General features: G+C 33.0%; 1 protein-coding gene and 1 long non-coding RNA gene across 2 annotated transcripts; one reads left to right on the top strand and one right to left on the bottom strand.

Moving 5' to 3' along the window:
- Window positions 1-1,435: 1,435 nt before the first annotated feature.
- Window positions 1,436-5,406, top strand: LOC127780436 (uncharacterized). The gene is made up of 6 exons (XR_008018788.1): window positions 1,436-2,469; window positions 2,569-2,705; window positions 2,780-2,961; window positions 3,066-3,132; window positions 3,217-3,280; window positions 5,118-5,406. It is a non-coding gene; the product is annotated as an uncharacterized LOC127780436 (long non-coding RNA).
- A 1,402-nt stretch (window positions 5,407-6,808) lies between these two features.
- LOC127780537 (uncharacterized) lies at window positions 6,809-21,262 on the bottom strand. The gene is made up of 2 exons (XM_052307456.1): window positions 21,189-21,262; window positions 6,809-9,267 (listed from the first exon to the last, which is right to left on the bottom strand). Exon 2 carries the CDS (start codon window positions 9,265-9,267, stop codon window positions 6,958-6,960), a length of 2,310 nt encoding a protein of 769 aa, XP_052163416.1. The 5' UTR covers window positions 21,189-21,262; the 3' UTR covers window positions 6,809-6,957.
- Window positions 21,263-21,574: the final 312 nt, after the last annotated feature.

Genomic DNA, 21,574 nt, shown 5'->3' with positions numbered 1-21,574 from the left:
TCCACGCTCGCTCTCATGGTCTAGAAATTCTCACATTAATCGGAGAAAAAGAAAAAATAGAGTCCATATAGAAATACAATTTTAAAATAGCTGAAATTCGGAATTAAAAATAAGGAATATAGGAAGAGAAGTCTAGAGTCCATGCCGGTATACAATAGAACTAATGGAAATTCGGAATTAAAAAAAAAGAAAATTAAAAGTAGAGGATAGAGTTTATATAGAAATACAACTTATAAATAATAGAAATTAAGAATTAAAATAAGGAGTATTGGAAGAATAGTATAGAGTCCATATAGGAATTTATAATTTACTAAAATTCGTAATAAAAATAATAAAAATTAAAAGTAGAGTTTAGAGTACATATATAAATACAATTTAAAAATAAATAAATTATAATTTAAAAAGAAATATTGGAACAATAGTCTAGAGTCTATATAGGAATTCAATTTAAAAGTAACTGAAATTCGAAATTAAAAAATAAGTAAGATTGAAAGATGAGTTTAGAGTTCATGTAGAAATATAATTAGAAATAATGGAAATTCAGAATAAGAAAATATTAGCAATATTAGAATAAGAGTCAAGAGTCCACGTAGAAATACAATTTATAAAGAATGAAAATTCGGAATTGGAAAATAAGAGATATTGGAAGAGGAGCCTAGAGTTCATATAGGAGTATAATTTAGAAATAACTGAAATTTTGAATTTAAAATAATAAATATAGGAATAAAATTTATAAATAATAGAAATTCATAAGTAAAAAAAATAAAGAATGTTGAAAGAGGAGTCTTGAGTCCATATAGAAATACAATTTAGAAATAACTAAAATTCAGTATTGAAAAATAATTATTAACTATCGCGTATATACAATACATTATATTATGAATATTACACATTGGTTATTTTGATCAAGTTAACAAAAAAAATTAAAATTATGTTGTCATTTTAATATATTTTAATAATAAAATGTGAAAATATATATGCTATTAATTGAGAAAAAAAATATAAGGATGCTAGCCGCACAATTTGCGCGTGCAACCATGCTAGTTTTTATTTAAAAAACACATTGTTTAAACGTGCGGTTGGAAAATGAAGGATTTTTTTTTCTGTTTCCGCCGATCTCAAACGCAGCATAACAGCACCTAATTCCAATTGAACTGGCGACTTTGAATTGCTACTCGATCTGCATGCTCATCAACGATTTGCTATAAAACATATGTCAGACATTTTCTTTTGCCTTGTTACGGTCATTTTTTCTCAATTTAAACTAAGATCCTCCCTATCTATATCTACATACTAATATAAAAAAGAGAAGTTGGCCCCCTTCAATCCTATATGCTAAATCATCCGGATTAATCTCAGTCGTCCATCCGCGCGCACGATATCACCACCGCACGATTGAGTACTGCCGCGAATACTACTCTCCATCCACGCGCAGACCTGGCTCCTCCTCCTCGCGCAGACTTCGCTGCTCCTCGCTCGCTCGCTCCTCGTCGATCCGGATAACTGCCGCCGCGCCGCCGCATCCTCCCCGGAGCCATCTTCTTCTCCGTCCGCCGCCGGATCCGAGGTCCCCTTCCGCCGCCGCCGGATCCTACCATCTGCCGTGGCCGGCCCCATCCTGCACTGCACTGCTTCCCTTTTTTTGGATCCGGCCTCCCTTCTGCACTGCACTGCTTCCAGGTCCCCAGATCGGCGAGGGGCGCACGGTCTCACACGATGTCGTGATGTGCTCAAAGGGAGAGTGGCTCAGGAGATTGGGGCTCGGGGTGGATCAACAACTTGGTGAGGGAGGCCGGTGGCTAGCCTGGTGAAGCAGCAAGGAAGGCCGGGCGATGGAGGTCCATGGCAGAGCAGCTTCTCTCAGGAGCTCAGTTGCGACGCCGGCGCAGGATCTCGCGCGGTTGTGCGGGAATCATGCAGCTACCCATGGTTGATTTGTGGCTCGAGCAACAGCCAGCCACGCCGCAGCCGCCATCATTAACAATGGGAAGTGCTCTGAGAAAATTTTCTGAATATTATATTGTTTATTGATTCCATATTTTGTTTCCTTGCCTGCAAAATTTTTACACCTCATCGAGCCATCAATCTACATTGATTTTCTGCTCAATTGATGATTTGAATTGCAGTCTTGAATGTGAATGTAATTCAGATCACTGATGTCCGCTCAGCGGCCTACTTCAATGGACAACATAGAAGCTCCCCATTAGAATCCTAAAAAAAAAAAAGAATGGGAATAGACATTATATATGGCATTCATATAATGCTACTAGATCTCAAACTTGTATATTGTGGATGGTGTGTTTCTCATTTTACTTTTTGCAGCTCAATGTTTTTTCTCTGTGCCATTTTTTTTTCTCAGATTGCTTGTCATAAAATTAGTACAACTTCACTCATCGTGGTGTACAATTGTATGACATGTACAGTTCAAACATTTGGAAATGAGGCGAGCGGATTTTAACAGTAGCTGAGGTATGGATTCGATTACTTTCACTCTGAATTAACTTGACATATTCTATAAGAAATTATAAATGCAGCTGTCAATTTGATTACCTTTATACATGATTCAAGATTCAAGTGCAGGAGCTGAAAGATTTTTACCCCAGATCAAGAAGAATATGAACCTCAATTGTCAGTGTTCACAGTGGTTTTACATTATGATTCACTTGATGTATGCCAAAGTGTAAATACATTGCTGACCGGGACAGGTTCTGTCATGTCTCTTTAACAACAATTATTTTTGACATTCATATTTTTTGATAGCCACACTTTATTCATGCAGATAAACAAAACCTCTTGGTGATATTACTACTTTCAGTTGAATTAAATATAAAATATTCTAGATAGAATTGTCTCTCCCTCACTGCTGACAAAGGGACGAATTGGTTCAAAAGAACTGTGAGTATATGTAGCATAAGAAGGAAGCATATCTAGAGCAATAAATTTGTCTGCCACTACTTCTAGGTGAGCTGAAAACAATCTATAATCTCATTTGAATACAATTAGCATAAATACATTAAGTCATAAACTCACAGTGCTGTGGTATAAACTTTTGTATTTGAATTCAGAATCAGCAACCTGATCTGACACGCACATCCCACTACAGAGAGCATAAGACAGGCTGCAATGAACAAGGTTTGGGTCCATTGAATTAGACGATTTTTTTTCTCTACAGTTAATTCAGGCTAACGACAATGTTGGAATGATTTTCGTAAGCAGGAAATTAACGTTAGCAAGCTAAATTGATAGCCCGGCACCTCCCGTTTACAGATCTCACCAACAAGTAAGAGTACTCATAATTCTCCTTCTCTGTTTAAATTGGAATTTTGTTCTTTCTTCTATATGTAACACATGAAAATTTGAAACTATTCCTATGCTGAAGGAAAATCGATATCAAATGTTATACATGCTGACATTGCATCCTTATATTTACTTTTTCTATGTGCTCAGAAAAACATGTCAATTTCAACGTTGGTGTCATATATTTCTTCAATCTACTCTCAACTATCTACTAATGTGTTTCAATTCACACAATATTTTCATTACTGATTTTAGGATAAATATTTTGATATATCTCCCCACATTTTTTTATATAGCTATATGCACGTGCTTTGCCATTCAATCCATTCCCAATATGTAACAACAGCCATTGCAAAGATTGTTTTGTATTGCTGCCCTCTATTGAGGGAGGAAGCCTGCAAGAATGATACTTAGCGTTATGGTTGTTGGCATGCTCACCGGGTAAAAAGATAGAAATAATATAAAGATACTTCAATTTAGTTTGTATAGGCATGTTTTTTCTACATAATTTTCCTGTAATAGTAATATGAGTAAACTTATTTAGAGCAAGAATTTTGGTAAAAATGCATGCTTTTGAGATGGATTTTCAGTTGCTACTTTTCTTCTTTTTCCAGAAAACTTATTTGCAAAGCACTCAATTCACTGCCCTGCAATTGCTTCACAAGTTAAATTCATGCTTTGAAATTTATATGGTTCATTCATAAATAACCCACCATCCAGCTGCAAAAGTTTTGATGTTGAATGCTTAAGTATAACATTGGAACCCCAGCCTATGCATCCTTAGCTTGTGCATCCTTTTCTTAGCGATATTAACTTCTCTCATTAGAGGGCAGCTTTGATTGGAGGTCGGAAAGTGTGAGGAAAAGATTTTGATGGCATCAGCATTTATTCCTCTAAGTAAAGCCGTATGTATTCAGGTGGATACTTACAATTTTCTTGTTACCAGAAGGGAAATTCTGAGTATAATCTTGTTCCTCTCATTTTAGTCTTTCATTTTAGATAAGTATTCCTTGCTGAGTGTAACTTAGGTCTGAGCCCAATCCCCAGCCTGCTCCACTGATTTGATTGGTATTTGTTTCATAAAAAAATAAAAATGTCTTTATAAAAAGGATGAACTGGAGTTGAATGGGATCGATGCTTCTGCTTTTCTATCTCATGCCGGTCTAACTTTGGGGTCAATTGAGCTATCTTTAAAGTGCTGCAGTTCTGAGAGAGATATCTGTATAAACCACTACCTTTCAACTCTAGGAGGGGCTAAACACATTTGGCAATTCTTTATATTCAGATATCGTCTCTTCTTCCTTTATCAAGTCTTTCTTCCTTTTTAGTCTAGAATGTCAATGATTTATTTAATATAGTCATGTAAGAAAATTTCTGAGCATAATTTAAGAAAATTCTTATCAGATTAATATCAAGGTGGATGTTGTGTATGGAGCTTGTCTAATTTGGTCTTTCTACTAAATTTCAGTTCAATTATGTGTCATTTCAAGTGAGAATGGAACTCGATTTTTGCATCATATACAACCAAATACCTCTTCCTTTTCTACACAAGATAAATAAAATGACTAACAAATAAGTTAGTTGCCCTTGCCCTGGAGAGTACCGAGAGTGTTTCTCGCTTGTGAGGTTGGTTGGAATGCTAGGTATCCTTTTACAGCAGTTCAGCCAATAGCTACAGTTCTTCATATTGTTAATTATTAAAATTTATAAGCTACAGTGCAAAAAATATTTCACACCAAATTTTTTTTTCGGTTGTGGATCAACCTTTTTTCAATTCTATCTTTAAGAATTGATAACTATTGATTTCAATTATGGTCTAGGTCACTGCTCCATAATTCACAGCCTCCTCAAGCTTTGTCCTTGCTTCTGGCGGCGTTGAAGATCGATGCAATGATCCCTTCCAGTTCAGGGCTGCTCATCGTCCTCAGTTTAAGCTTGGCATACAAAACAGATGAACAGAAATCAGCGTGTGGCTGTTTGCTTGCTTATTTTAACCTGGTAATGTGTTGTACTGATATTGGTATCATATACCAGTCTCTTGCTACTTGGTCCTGTTTAGCTTCACATGAAGTGTGGTTGCTGAAATCATCATATCTGCTGCCAAGTCCATTATTAGTTTTTTATGAACATAAAGTAAACTATCTTTGCCCTCAGTTTCTTTTAGTATGTGAAATTAGGTTTTCTGGAATGTTGGACGAGGAGGCAACATCTAAGATTTTTTTGAATATATTTTTTTTACCCTTTCTCAGCCATAAATGTTTATTAGTGTTTAGCATTTATATTGTTTTGGATGTATGTTCTCTTCCATTCACATCCTGTAGAAAAGGTGGTGTTGCTCTATTCGATTGTGGGCAATGCTAACAAAGGTCATAGTTTGACAACACACTGTAGTTGATCGCTGGTTTGTACTTTGTATCACCATACTGTTTGTAGGCTACTTATTTTATTTTAGTTATTTGTCCAGATGAGGCTGAAAAACATGATCGAGGGATTAATTGAGTATAAAAATATGATAATGTGTTGAGATGATGAATTGGATTAATTGGATTGTTCAAGATTCAAGTTATGGGATTTATTGTGTAAATTGGTATGCAAGAGAAACTGGTGTCCTTATTACAATCGCATATCTATTGCTTTAACTAGCAACATGTGCACAGGTTTGGTTTTGTGGCATTTGCCATCTTTCCATATGTTTCTTGGTCATTGATCAAAGATATGCATCTTGATCTTATGTTAAAATTAGTTGGTTGGGTTAATGATTGTGTGTAAAGTATTGGAAAAATGCTACAGATCTTTCTTATCTTTTCATTTTCTAAAGCAATAGTAAGCACTATGTTATGCGTAGATGTAATAGCCTTTAAACATTTTAGTACATATCTATAAAAAATCTTTAGGTGCAATATGTTAGGTTTATTCAAATATTGATCACAACGTGCATTGCACGTGCATGATTACTAGTGTACCGTAAAAAGCCCACACCTATAGCATCCTAATACAAAAAATAGTAGCGGGAGAAAAAAAATACTAAAACACCAGAATTGAAAATTTCATATCGTTGAAAATTTACATTTATATATTTTTAGGCTTATTACAAACGCCCGATTTCATATAATATAATTCCAATTTTATAAAATTTAACGATACCTATTAAACATGTAATTTATTGTCCCTACAGCTCGGAACCTTTGAATGGTCCGATAATAATAATATAATTGAAGGAACTATTGAAATGGTGAGAGTAGAGGCTAACAGAGCATACATACCGATCAATTCAGATCATATCACACTGAAAATATCTTTCCTTCCTGAAAGCAGCAGCAGCAAGCTAGCTAAATATCTAGAGTGTAAGTGTTTATCTGATTTTTGTAAAAGACTCTCAGGAATTTTCCAAGGTCGCAAGAGCACGGACGAACACAAAGCACAACGCACTGTAGATGATCCGACAAAAATGGGAAAAACAGGGGAATTTTTGTGCAGCGCAATCTCTGCTGCTTTTCTGTTTACTTCCTTATGTAGATGAACGATTACAACGGAATTTTAACCTCCAATACCACACAACATGCACACGAAATAAGTAAACACAGGTACACAAGATTATTAGATGCAGACGAATAAGTAAACACAGGTACACAAGATTATTGCTAACAAAGACGTCATAACTTATACTCGGACCGAGTTAGCCGGAGAAGCGCCAGACGGCGGCCTTGTGTAGATGCCGAGGTGCATGAGCAACGCCCAGACGACGGTGATGAGCTCGCCGCCGCGGGCGATGGCGTCGGAGTGCGCGTGGAGGTTCTCCGACGGGGCCACGTACAGGACCATCTCCGACCACACGCCGGCGAGCAACCTCCACGCCTCCTCCTTGTCTTCCAGCTCCATCAGTTGCCTTCCTAGCCTCACGCCGTTCTTCACCACGTCGTGCTCCGATTTCTCGGTCAGCAATTTCATTTCCTCCTCGTACCGGCCACCACCTCCGCCGCCTTGGCTAACGACCATGGCGAGAACTCGCATGGAGTCCTTGCTGACGTCGTCGTACAAGCTCTTGCTCCACTTGTCGTCGTCGGGGAGCAGCTCCGGCCAGTAGGCCACCAGGTACGCGCAGTAGCGCGACAGGTGAGTTGCAGCAATCTGGTTGTCTGAAGATGCATTTTGCTGGTCTTGGAGCTTCATCTCGAGGATGCTGGTGGCGATGTGCCATGTGAGGATGACATCAGTCGTGCCGTTGGCATCAGTGCAAGCCCAAAGGAAGTCGTCGTCGTCGTCGTTGTTGTGGCTGCCATGATCTTCTTGTTGGTTTTGACGGCGCTGCAGAAACCCTACACCATTGCTTAGCTGCTCATTGTTGCATCTTAGACTTCTTAGTGCGTTGATGATCCCAGCCTTGACAGCAGTCGGTACATTGACATTCTTGTTCATGCCAAGCGGATGGAGAAGACGAAGAAGACAACCTGTAATGGTGTTTCTTGGGCGGAAATTTAACTCCAATATTGAGAGCTGTCTCATCTTGTCATCCAGAGGATTCACTGCCTTGCATTGATATCTTGACACAGCGTTGATCAATCTATGATATCGCTGCCAGGTGGTATCATTGTTTAGTGAGTGGCATAAAAGGGTTACTTTGGTCCATATAGAGCAGATGTAGGAAGCAATATCCCGTGCCTCAGCAAGCACTACTAGTGTGAGCAGTAAAAATATCGGCACTATATCATAGAACAAATTTCCTACACGATCTGTATGTGCTTCATAATAATAATTACTGTTGGCGCCGTCGACGCAGTACACACGGAAGTAAATCTGACCCCATCCACCAGACCGCCGTTTCTTCATCATAACTCGCAAGTAACAAATCACCAATAATCCAGCGAGTAAACAATACGATATAGTGAAGAGTGAGATGACGATGTTCAGGAGTGGCAAACAACGGTTCGAATAGGATATAGGCAATGATGAATAGTAGTAGTCATGGAGACAAGAAAGCTCGTTTAAAATTATGCCGAGCAGCCGTTCATGATCATCGCTATTAAGCAGCAGTTCCCAAAGGAAGTCATGGGCTCTCACACATCCTGTGTCAGTGGCTGTGTAATCTGCAAATCGACACCGCAATATTTTGTGCAATGCGAACGAAAGGCACAAATCCTTGAGCTGATCTTCCAACTGCCACTTCCAAACCGTGTCAATGGTCACCAATCGGTTGCAGTTCATAGTGTCATGGTTGGACATCCGTTTGAAGTAGTAACCGTCAGGTCGCTTCTCCACTTGTTGGGTCTCCTCCCCCATCACTATAAGTGGCGGTATGGTTCCAGCTTCGCCCTGCCCATCTTGCAACTGCTTCATATATCCCACAATAAGACGAGGGTTGCGCCTCAAAGCATAAGAAGGCTGGGCCTTTTTAAATGCATAGCATTTGAACATCAGGCGTGCAAATATAACAGCAAAGGCACCGACCGCGACGATGTAAAATACTGCAAGCCTGTAATGAGAGGATTTGCTAGAGTACACAAGGTAGGAGACCCAGATTGCCTCTAGAAACAGAACCATCGGGACACCAGTGCCTCGCCCTTCTTCTCTTTCATCCGCAGCGACTGTTGCACCGTAATTGATTCCAACAACCTGAACGATTTGAACAAGGCATATCCATACTAGCTGCAGCGCTGAGTGTAATCTGTGCTTACCGTAGTAAAACATTACTGGTGATTTACGAGGATAAGAGCCCGTCCAAGAACGGGAGACAACATAGGAGACGATTGGTAGAGACAAGGTGGTGGCTCCGTAAAAGAGGAGGCGAACCAAAGCATGGTGTCGGTAGCGAGGCCGGTAGGCGCCTACAGCGACCAGGATCCCGGCGAAGATGGTGGTCACCACCACCAGACCATTCAGTTCCACTAGCTTCGGATATGCTCGTGTTTTTGTGAATTGCTTAATGGTGTCTTCAAGCATAGCTTCGTCGGAGCAGTACGGTAAGTGCGACATCTAATTGATGCACATGTAGAGTATCATGTTATAATTAATAAGAGGTCGTCATACGTTATTTAGGACTAATAAATAATTAGAGCATCCAGTACTGAAACAGACAGAAACATGTATAACTAACTACGTACATGCCTTGTATAACTACATTACACAACAACTCGTTCTTATTATAGGTACTAGCATGTTGTTTTAATTTATCTACATGAATTAAACAGTACTACAGTTTAAATGACTTTATTGCCCTTCATTTATAACTGGTTGAAAATAAATTATCTAGGAGTATTTGTGAGATGGGAAGCATTTATTCACCCAGGGAAGATAGGAAATTAAGAAAAAAAAAGAAATCTATTAATCTATCTATCTATCTATCTATCTATTATCTATCTATCTATTATATTATTAAAACAGCTTTGAAAAGAGGCACCACGTTCGCTGTGGGGGCTAGAAATTCCCACATTAATTGGAGAAAATAAAAAAAAGAAAAGGAGAGTCCAAGTAGAAATACAATCTAAAAATAGCTGAAATTCGGAATTAAAAATAAGCTATATTGAAAGAAGTTTCCATATAACAACCCAATATGAGATTAATCAAAATTTAAAATAAAAATAAAATAAAATACAAAATTAGAAAAGAAAGGAGAGTCCAAGTAGAAATACAATTTAAAAATAGCTGAAATTCGGAATTAAAAATAAGTAATATTGAAAGAAGTTTCTTTATAAGAACCAAATACGAGATTAATCAAAATTCGAAATAAAAATAAAATAAAAACCAAAATTAGAAAAGAAAAGAAAAGGATAGTCCAAGTAGGAATACAATTTTAAATAGCTGAAATTCGGAATTAAAAATAAGGAATATTAAAAGAAGAGTCCATATAAGAACCCAATACGAGATTAATTAAAATTGGGAATAAAAATAAAAATAAACTCCGAAATTAGTAAAAAAGAAGAAGAGCTCAAATAGAAATACAATTTAAAATTAGCTGAAATTAGGAATTAAAAATAAGCAATATTGAAAGAAGAATCCATATAAGAATCCAGTACGAGATTAATTAAAATTCAGAATAAAAAATAAAATAATATCCAAAATTAGAACAAATAAAAGAGAGTTCAAGTAGGAATACAATTTTGAAACAACTGAAATTGAAAATAAAAAATAAAAATATTAAAAGAACACAATACGATATTAATTAAAATTTGAAAAAAAATAAATTCTGAAATGAGAAAAGGATAAATAAGATTTCAATTAGGAATACAATTTATAAATAACTAAAATTTATCATAAAAATAAAGACTATTGAATGAAAAAACCATCTAAAACACATGACGATAAATTAAGTAATAGGCCTGTAAAGGAGTAGAGTGGTGGCGGTTGATACGACATATAAAAACTATTAATAAAACACCAAATAGAATCCTAATGACGATTAAAAGGAGGGACGACAGGCAGGCCTTGAAGCAAACGAGCAAGGCAATTGCCGGGACTTCTAGAAAGTTAAAAAAACCCATTAATAATCATATTCGATTTTTAAAATCTCAATAACAATAAAAAGAAGAAGCAATGGGCGGGGTGTATAGGAATATAATTGCAGAGCCGCCGATCGTTGACGGGACTTCTTTCGATTTTTAGAATCACAATGGCAATAAAGAGTAGGCGGCGGACGGGCTGTAGAGGAGCATAGTGGCATCGTTTGACGAGACTTCTAAAAATTATAAAAAATGAAACCCAACAAGACAATAAACTCTAAAAACTACAAGGTTCAATTTTTAAAGGTTCGGAACTTCTAAAAAGTAAAAAAAACAATGATAATCATGTTCATTTTAAAATCTCAATGACAATAAAGAAGGGAGGCAGCGGGCAAGCCGTAAGGAAGTACAATGGCAAAGCCGCTGACGGTTTGGTGGGACTTCTAGAAAGTAAAAATGAACCCAAACGATAATTATGTATCTCAATAACAATAAAGAGAAGAGACAGTGGGTGGGCTATAGAGGAGTATAATAGCAACGTTTGACGGGATGTCTAGAAATTATAAAAACGAAACCCAACGTGACAATAAACTCTAAAAACTATAAGATCCAATTTTTAAATGTTCCAAGGAGAATGAATAGAAATGGTGGTAGATCAAGCAAGCAAATAAAGAAGGAGATGACATAAGGGGTAGCAACTGGTGTGACTTTTAAAAAACTATATAATTAGAAACACGGGGATGATAAAGTTTGGTCTTTCAAACTCTTAAGACAATAAGATAGCTATTTAATAAATTTTAAGTAAAATCATAGTAAAAATATATGATTTTGTTTGGGTGCTAGCCGCGCAATTGCGCGGGCCACCCAGCTAGTTATATTATTAAAACAGCTTTGAAAGGAGGCACTACATTCGCTGTGGGGGCTAAAAATTCCCACATTAATCGGAGAAAAAGAAAAAAAAAGAAGAGTCCAAGTAGAAGTACAATTTAAAAATAGCTGAAATTTGGAATTAAAAATAAGCAATATTGAAAGAAGTTTCCATATAAGAAACCAACATGAGATTAATCAAAATTCGAAATAAAAATAAAATAAAATCCAAAACTTGAAAAGAAAATGAGAGTCCAAGTAGGAATACAATTTAAAAATAGCTAAAATTCGGAATTAAAAATAAGGAATATTAAAAGAAGAGTCCATATAAGAACCCAATACGAGATTAATTAAAATTCAGAATAAAAATAAAAATAAATCCAAAATTAGCAAAAAAAAGAAGAGTTCAAGTAGGAATGTAATTTAAAATTAGCTGAAATTCGGAATTAAAAATAAGCAATATTGAAAGAAGAATCCATATAAGAACCCAATACGAGATTAATTAAAATTTCAAATAAAAAATAAAATAATATCCAAAACTAGAAAAATTAAAAGAGAGTTCAAGTAGGAATACAATTTTGAAACAACTGAAATTGAAAATAAAAAATAAAAACTTTAAAAGAACACAACACGGTATTAACTAATTTTTTTTAAAAATAAATTCTGAAATTTGAAAAAGAAAAAATAAGATTTCAATTAGGAATACAATTTATAAATAACTAAAATTTGTGATAAAAATAAAGACTATTGAAAAAAAAGACCATCTAAAACACATGACGAGATAAATTGAGTAACGGTGCCTATATAGGAGTAGTGGTGGCGGTTGATACGGCATATAAAAATTGTTAATAAAACATCAAATAGAATCTTAATGACAATTAAAAGGAGGAACGCCAGGTAGGCCGTGAAGCAAACAAGTAAGGCGGTTGCGGGGACTTCTAGAAAGTAAAACAAAAATCCATTGATAATCATATTCAATTTTTAAAATCGCAATAACAATAAAAAGGAGAAGCAGTGGGCGGGGTGTATAAGAGTATAGTTGTAGAGCCGCCGACGGTTGACTGGACTTCTAGAAAACAAAAAATGAATTCCAACGATAGTTATGTTCGATTTTTAGAATCACAATGATAATAAAGAGTAGGCGGCGGATGGGCTATACAGGGGCATAGTGGCATCGTTTGATGGGACTTCTAAAAATTATAAAAAATAAAACTACAAGTCCAATTTTTAAAGAGGTTCGGAACTTCTAAAAAGTAAAAAAAAACAATGATAATCATGTTCTATTTTAAAATCTCAATGACAATAAAAAAGGGAGGCAGCGGGCGAGCTGTAGAGGAGTACAATAGCAAAGCCGCTGATGGTTTGGCGGGACTTCTAGAAAGTAAAAATGAACACAAACGATAATTATGTTCAATTTTTAAAATCTCAATGACAATAAAGAGAAGAGAAAGTGGACGGGCCGTAGAGGAGTATAATGGCAACATTTGACGGGACATCTAGAAATTATAAAAATGAAACCCAATGTGACAATAAACTCTAAAAACTATAGAAACTATTTTTGAAAGGTTCCAAGAAGAATGAATAGAAATAGTGATAGATCGAGCAAGCAAATAAAGAAGGAGATGACATAAGAAGTACCAACTGGTGTGAATTTTTAAAACCTATATAATTAGAAACACGAGGATGATAAGGTTTGGTCTTTCAAAGTCTTGAGACAATGAGATAGCTATTTAATAAATTTTAAGTAAAATCATACTAAAAGAATATATGATTTTGTTTGGGTGCTAGCCGCGCAATTGCGCGGGCCACCCAGCTAGTTATATTATTAAAACAGCTTTGAAAGTAGGCATCACATTCGCTGTGAAAGCTAGAAATTCCCACATTAAGCCAAAAAAAAGAAAAAGAGAGTCCATGTAGGAATACAATTTAGAAATATCTAAAATTCGGAATTAAAAATAAGCAATATTGAAAGAAGAGTCCATATAAGAAACAAATACGAGATTAATTAAAATTTGCAATAAAAATAAAATAAAATCCAAAATTATAAAAAAATGAAACTAAGAGTTCAAGTAGAAATACAATTTAAAAATAGCTGAAATTCGGAATTAAAAATAAGCAATATTAAAAGAAGAGTTAGTATAAGAACACAATACGAGATTAAATAAAATTTGGAATAAAAAAATAAATCCAAAATTAGAAAAATAAAAAAGAGAGTTCAAGTAAGAATACATTTTTTTAAAAAATAAATTATAAATAATAAAAAAGAAATATTAAAAGAATAATCCATATAGAACACAAAACGAGATTAATTAAAATTAAAAATAAAAATTAAAATGAATTCTGAAATTAGAAAAAGAAAAATAAGAGTTCAACTAGAAATACAATTTATAAATAAGTAAAATTCGTAATAAAAAATAAAGAGTAATAAAAGAAACGACCATCTAGAACGCATGACGAGATTATTTATAATTCCGAAAATAGAAAAATAATTATAAGAGTTAAAGTAGGAATTTATAAATCAAAAAGTCATGGAATGAAAGATATGGAATTTTCAAACAAAAAGTTTTATCTAGAACACAAATGACAAATGACAGTAAATATGAAAGAAGCAACATGCCTGTAAAGGAGTAGATTGGTGATGGCTAGTTGATGGGAGATTAAAAACTATTAACAAAATTCCAAATAGAATCCCAAAAACGATTAAAAGGAGGGACAGCGGACAGGCTGTCACAGCGGTTGGCAGGACTTCTAAAAAGTAAAAAAATAAACCCCAATAATAATTATGTTTGAATAAATATTAATGACAGTAAAGAGGGGAGGCAGCGGGCGAGCCGTAAAGGAGTATAGTGGAAAAGCCGCTGATGCTTTAGCGGGACTTTTAGATAGTAAAAAATGAACCCAAATAATAATTATGTTCGACTTTTATAATATCAATGATAATAAAGCGTACAGGAGTATAGTGGCAGCGTTTGACGAGACTTCTAAAAACTATAAAAAAGAAACACAACAAGACAATAAACTCAAAACTACAAAGTGCAACTTTTAAAGGTTCGGGACTTCTAAAAAGTACAAAAATAAACCCAAATAATAGTCATGTTCGATTTTAAAATCTCAATGACAATAAAAAGATGAGGTTAAGGGCGAGCCGTAGAAGAGTACAGTGGCAAAACTGCTAATGGTTTGGCAAAAATATGAACCCAAATAGTAATTATGTTCAATTTTTAAAATCCTAATGAAAATAAAGAGAGGAGGCAATAGACGGGCTGTAGAGGAATATAGTGGCAACGTTTGACAAGACTTCTAAAAATTATAAAAATGAAACCCAACGAGACAATAAATTCTAAAAACTACTTGGTCCAGTTTTTAAAGGTTTGGGACTTCTAAAAAGTAAAAAAAAAAGAATATCCCTAATGATAATCATGTTCGACTTTAAAATCTCAATGACAATAAAGATGGGAGGCAGCTTGCGAGCCGTAGAAGAGTACAGTGGTAGAGCCGCTAATGGTTTGGTGAGACTTCTAGAAAATAAAAAATGAATCCAAACATTAATTATGCTCAATTTTTAAAATCCCATTGACAATAAAGAGATGAGACATTGGACGAGCCGTAGAGGAGTATAATGTCAACGTTTGATGGACTTCTAAAAACTATAAAAATGAAACCCAATGAGACAATAAATTTTAAAAACTATAAGATCCAATTTTTAAAGGTTCAAAGAAAAATGAGTATAAACAATGGTGGATCGAGCCAACAAATAAAGAAGGGGTAACTTTTAAAAACTATAAAATTAGATACACGGTTATAAACACGGGGATGATAAGGTTTGGTCTTGCAAAGTCTTAACATAACAAGATAACTATTTAATAAATTTTAAGTAAAATCATATTAAAAACAGATAATTTTATATAGATGTTAGCTGCGCAATTACGCGAGCCACCCAGCTAGTTATATTATTAAGACAGCTCGAAAAGGAGGTACCACGTTCGCTGTGGAGGCTAGAAATTCCCACATTAATCGGAGAAAAGAAAAGAATAATTCAAGTAGAAATACAATTTACAAATAGCTGAAATTTGGAATTAAAAATAAGTAATATTGAAAGCACAGTCCACGTAAGAACCCAATACGAGATCAATTAAAATTCAAAATAAAAAAGGCTAGAAATTCCAACATTAATTGGAGAAAAATAAAATAAGACTTCAAGTAGAAATATGATTTAAAAATAGCTGAAATTCGGAATTAAAAATAAGTAATATTGAAATAAGAGTCCATATAAGAACCTAATACGAAATTAATTAAAATTCGAAATAAAAAATAAAATAAATTCTGAAATTAGAAAAATAAATAAGAGAGTTTAAGTAGGAATACAATTTTGAAATAACTAAAATTCAAAATAAAAAAAAGGAATACTGAAAGAACTATCCATCTAGGATACAACACAAGTTTAACTAAAATTCGAAATAAAAAATTTTAAAAATCTCAAATATTAGTAAAAGAGAGTTTAAGTAGAAATACAATTTAGAATGAACTAAAATTAGGATTTAAAATAAATAATATTGGAATCACAATTCATATAAAACCCAATATGAGATTAATTAAAATTCAGAATAAAAAATAAAATAAACTTTGAAATTAGAAAAAAAAAGGAAAAACAGAATTTAAATAGGAATACAATTTATATATAAATAAATAAAATTCGGAATAAAGAAAAGAAACATTGAAAAAACGGACCACCTAGATAAACTCAAATTTAGAATAAAAACAAAACTAAATCCCGAAACTAAAAAAGGAAAAATTTGAACAAACCAAGTAGCAACACAATTTAGAGATAACTAAATTTTGAAATGAAAAGAAATACTGAAAGGATATATCATCTAGAATATAACACGAGATTAATTAAAATTTGAAATATAAAATAAAATAAATTCAGAAATGAAAAAAAATAAAATTGAGTGTTCAAGTAGGAATATAATTTATAAATAACTAAAATTCAGACTGAAAATAAGGAATATTAAAAAATAGTACATGTAGAACACAACACGAGATTAATTAAAATTATAAACAAAAAATAAATTCCAAAATTAGATAAAACGAGTTTTCAGGTAGAGATACAATCTAGAAATAATAAAAAATTGGAATAAAAAGGAATATAAAAAACAGTTCATCTAGAACACGACAGTGGCAAATGCTAAAAAAGAGAATGGGGTAGCCGGCAAGCGGTAAATGAGTAGTGTCGTGGCGGTTGATGGAACATGTAAAAACTATAAATAAAATCCTTCAATGACAAGTAGGTTTGATTTTTAGAATCCAATGACAATTAAGAGGAAAGGCGACGGGCATGCCGTGAAGTATTAAGGTCATAATGTTTGATGGGACTTATAAAAAGTAAAAAAAAACTAGGTTTAGTTTTTAAAATTCTAATGACAATAAAGGGCAACATCGGGATGACCATAAAGGAGTACAGTAAGAACATTTGAAGGGACTTCTAAAAACAGTAAAAAGGAAAATCAACGAGGCAAAGAACTCTAAAAACTATAAGATACGATTTTTAAATGTCTTAAGGATGAATATAAGCCATGACATGTTGGACAAGTAAATATAGGGGCGGCATAGGAGTAAGAGGTGGTGGCTGGTGTAACTTTGAAGAGCTATAAAACTGAAAACCTAATATTCAATTTCTTTTAATATGCTAAGACAACGAGATGAATATTTAACAAATTTTGAGAAAACACGTGAAGAAAGCTTAAATAATTTTGTGTGGGTGCTAGCCGCGCACAATTAAGAATATTAGAGGAAGAGTATAAAGTCCATATAGAAATACAATTAAGAAATAATAGAAATTCAGAATTAAAAATAAGGAATATTAGAAGTAGAGTATAGAGTCCATATAGGAATTTAAAACAAACTAAAATTGGGAATAAACATAATAAAATTAAAAGTAGAGTTTAGAGTCCGTATAAAAATACAATTTGCAAATAACTAAAATTCGTAATTAAAAAAAACATGGGAAGAAGAGTCTAAAATCAATATAGGAATCCAATTAAGAAGAGTATAAAGTCCATATAGAAATACAATTAAGAAATAATAGAAATACAGAACTAAAAATATGGGATATTAGAAGTAGAGTATAAAGTCTAGATAGTAATTTAAAACAAACTAAAATTCGGAATAAACATAATAAAATTAAAAGTAGAGTTTGGAGTCCGTATAAAAATACAATTTACAAATAACTAAAATTCAAAATTAAAAAAACATAGGAAGAAGAGTCTAAAATCAATATAGGAATACAATTTAGAAGTAAATGAAATTCAAAATTAAATAATATTGAAAGATGAGTTTAGAGTCCAAATAGAAATACAATTAGAAATAATAGAAATTCAGAATTAAAAATAAATAATATTGGAAGAAGAGCCTAGAGCCTATATAGAAATACAATTTACAGATAATGGAAATTCGGAATTAAAAAAAAGAAATATTGAAAGACGAGTCTAGAGTCCATATAAGAATATAATTTCGGAATAATTAACTAAAATTTGACATTAAAAATAATTAATAAGTAACACGTATATAAAATACAATATGAATATTACACATTAGTTTCGTAAAGTTAGTACAAAATTTAAAATTATGCTGTCATTTTAATATATTTTAACAATAAATTGAGAAAACATATATGCTATTATATGAGAGAAAGGGCCACCATGCTAGTTAACTTATTAAAGTTATAGAAAAAGGAGCCTCCATGCTTGCTCTCACGGCCTAGAAATTCTCATATTAATCGGAGAAAAAAACAGAGTTCATATAGATATACAATTTAGAAATAGCTAAAATTCTGAATTGAAAATAAGGAATATTGGAAGAGGAGACTAGAGTCCATGCCTGTATACAATTTAGAACTAATGAAAATTTGGAATTAAAAAAAAGAAAACTAAAATTAAGTTATAGTCCATATAGAAATACAATTTAAAAATAACTAAAATTCAGAATTAAAAAAAGAATATTGAAATAAGAATATAGAGTTCATATAGAAATACAATTTTAGAAATAACTGAAATTCGGCTCTGTTGAGTCCTTGAGGTTTCAAATCGTCCAAACAAGTCCTCCAAATTAATCATTTGGGTTAATATAGTTCTTTGACCCACAAAACAATGCCACATGAGCATGCCAAGTTATCCTCGCATGTAGCGGTATGAATGAAATAACCATTCTACCCTTATATACTATATAGAAAAGACAGAAAAGATACAAACAGAAAACATAACAGGCCAGCCCAGGCCCAACATTGCTACGGAGAGTGGTCGACAAAGGAATTTATACGATCAGTGCTTGGTCGCATCAATCGTAAGTGACAATTCTAAAACGATCATACACGTGTGAAAAATTTGTTTGTTCTTTCTTTTCTATATGGTATATAAGGGTAGAATGGTCATTTCATTCATACCGTTGTATGCGAGGATGACTTGGCATGTTCACGTGGCACTTTTTGTGGGTGCAAGGTCTATATTAACCCAAATGATTAATTTGGAGGACTTGTTTGGACTATTTGAAACCTCAAGAACTAAACTAAGCCCGAAGTGAAACTTTGGGGACCATATTAGCTATTCACACAAATACAATTAATAAATAATATAAATTCGGAATTAAAAAATAAGGAATATTAGAAGAAGTGTATAGAGTCCATATAGGAATTTAGAACTAACTAAAATTTGGAATAAAAATAATAAAATTAAATGTAGATTTTAGAGTCTGTATAGAAATACAATTTACAAATAACTAAAAGTCAAATTTTTTAAAAACATGGGAAGAGGATTTTAGAGTCCATATAGGAATACAATTTAGAAGTAATTGAAATTTGAATTTAAAAATTAAAAAAATGAAAGATGAGTTGAGAGTCCACATAAAAATACAATTATAAATAACTAAAAATTCAGAATTAAAAATAAATAATATTGGAAGAAGAGGCTAGATTCTATATAGAAATACAATTTACAAATAACTAAAATTCAGAATAAAAAAAGAATATTGAAAGAAGAGTATAGAGTTCATATAAAAACACACTTTTGGAAAAAACTGAAATTCAGAATTAAAAAATAAAAAACAATTAGAAGAAGAGTATAAAGTAAATATAGAAATAAAATTAATAAATAATATAAATTTAGAATTAAAAAATAAGGAATATTAGAAGTGTATAGAGTCCATATAGGAATTTAGAACTAACTAAAATTTGGAATAAAAATAATAAAATTACATGTTGAGTTCAGAGTCTGTATAGAAATACAATTTACAAATAACTAAAAGTCGAAATTTTTAAAAATGTGGGAAGAAGAGTCTATAGTCCATATAGGAATATAATTTAGAACTAACTAAAATTTGAATTAAGAAATAGAAAATATTGAAAGATGAGTTTAGAGTCCACATAGAAATACAATTAGAATAAGGAAAATTGAGAATTAAAAATAGATAATATTGGAAGAAGAGGCTAGAGTCTATATAGAAATACAATTTACAAATAACGATAATTCGGAAGAAAAAAAACAAGAAATACTGAAAGACGAGCCTAGAGTCCATATAGGAATATAATTTAGAAATAACTAAAATTTGATATAAAAATAATTAATAACTATCACGTATATACAATACAATATAAATATTACACACGGGTAGTTTGGAAAAGTTAGTACAAAATTTAAAATTATGTTGCCACTTTAATAATAAATTGAGAAAATATATATGTTATTATATGAGATAAAATATAATGATACTCGCCGCACAATCTACATGGGCCACCATGATAGTTATATTTACTCAAGAATTAAAAACAATGAATAACTTACGTAGTGCCTAAGGAAGTTCGTCTATGCGAAACTAGTATAGTAGTAATATTCATAAATGGATTTTCATCCCTGGTTTTTTTTTGCATATCACCTAAATAATCATCATTTTTTTTAAAAAAATTGACAACATAAACAAATATGATTTATATCACCTCATAAACATGCAATGCTAAATTTAACTTCTACAAGTTGACACAAAAAGAACAAATTAAACTGAAACTAGATAACGTACATTCACAATTATATTTGTTATATTTGTTACAATTTATAGAAGTTAAATCTGAACTTGCATGTTTGTGGAGTGATATATTTCATATTAATCTATCTTATCAATCTTTTTTGATTTTTAATAACTATTTAGATGAGATGCATAGAACGAGGATATCCTCTCAAGGGATAAAAGCACTTTCCCATAATATTCCCATTCTGCCCTGTCAACCCATAGGACGTAAACCAAAGCATGCACTTTATTGACTTTAAACATAGTTTAGAACTTTGATCTCAATCCTTGATTCCTAACAAAAAAAAGACTTTAAAGATGGCAATATATTTTAGAACGGAATGAGTATGCAACTAATAAACGGTAAAACAAATTATATAAAAAGTGGGCAAGAACGTACATCACTATATATACTGAAGAAAACGATTGATCAAGCCCGATTTTTTATTATTACAAGCAACCATATGCATGTGACAACTTTTAATTTTCAGAGCATATATACACGCATACACACAAATTGAAGTTAGAAAACTTAATTACCTTGTTAATTAGTATGCCGCCACCGATCGACCGCACGAGGATCCAGCTGGACGCACGAGTGTCAATAATGTCGATCGTGTCTATTATGCTACAGTACTGCTACTGTGGTACACACATATATATAAGTATACATACGATCGATAAACTCTGAGTCAACTACTGGTGTGAAGTCGAGGATACATATCAGACTCACTACTTTCAGCAATCCGTTGCGACGACTCAACGACTGATCTGGCCTCTAGCAAAAGACTTCTACACTGCAAACCTTAAAGACAAGTATGTGGCTTAGAGAGGGTCATGGTCATAGAGCTTTTACGATTGGCTGTGGAGGAAATTGAATCTCCCACTTCTTACACATGCTTAATTTGTATCCTTATATATGTTGT

The sequence above is a fragment of the Oryza glaberrima genome, chromosome 7, assembly GCF_000147395.1.
Source record: "Oryza glaberrima chromosome 7, OglaRS2, whole genome shotgun sequence".
Lineage (NCBI taxonomy): Eukaryota > Viridiplantae > Streptophyta > Magnoliopsida > Poales > Poaceae > Oryza > Oryza glaberrima.
The sequence above is the reverse complement of the archived record's forward strand: the minus strand, read 5'-3'. Positions and strand labels throughout refer to the sequence as shown.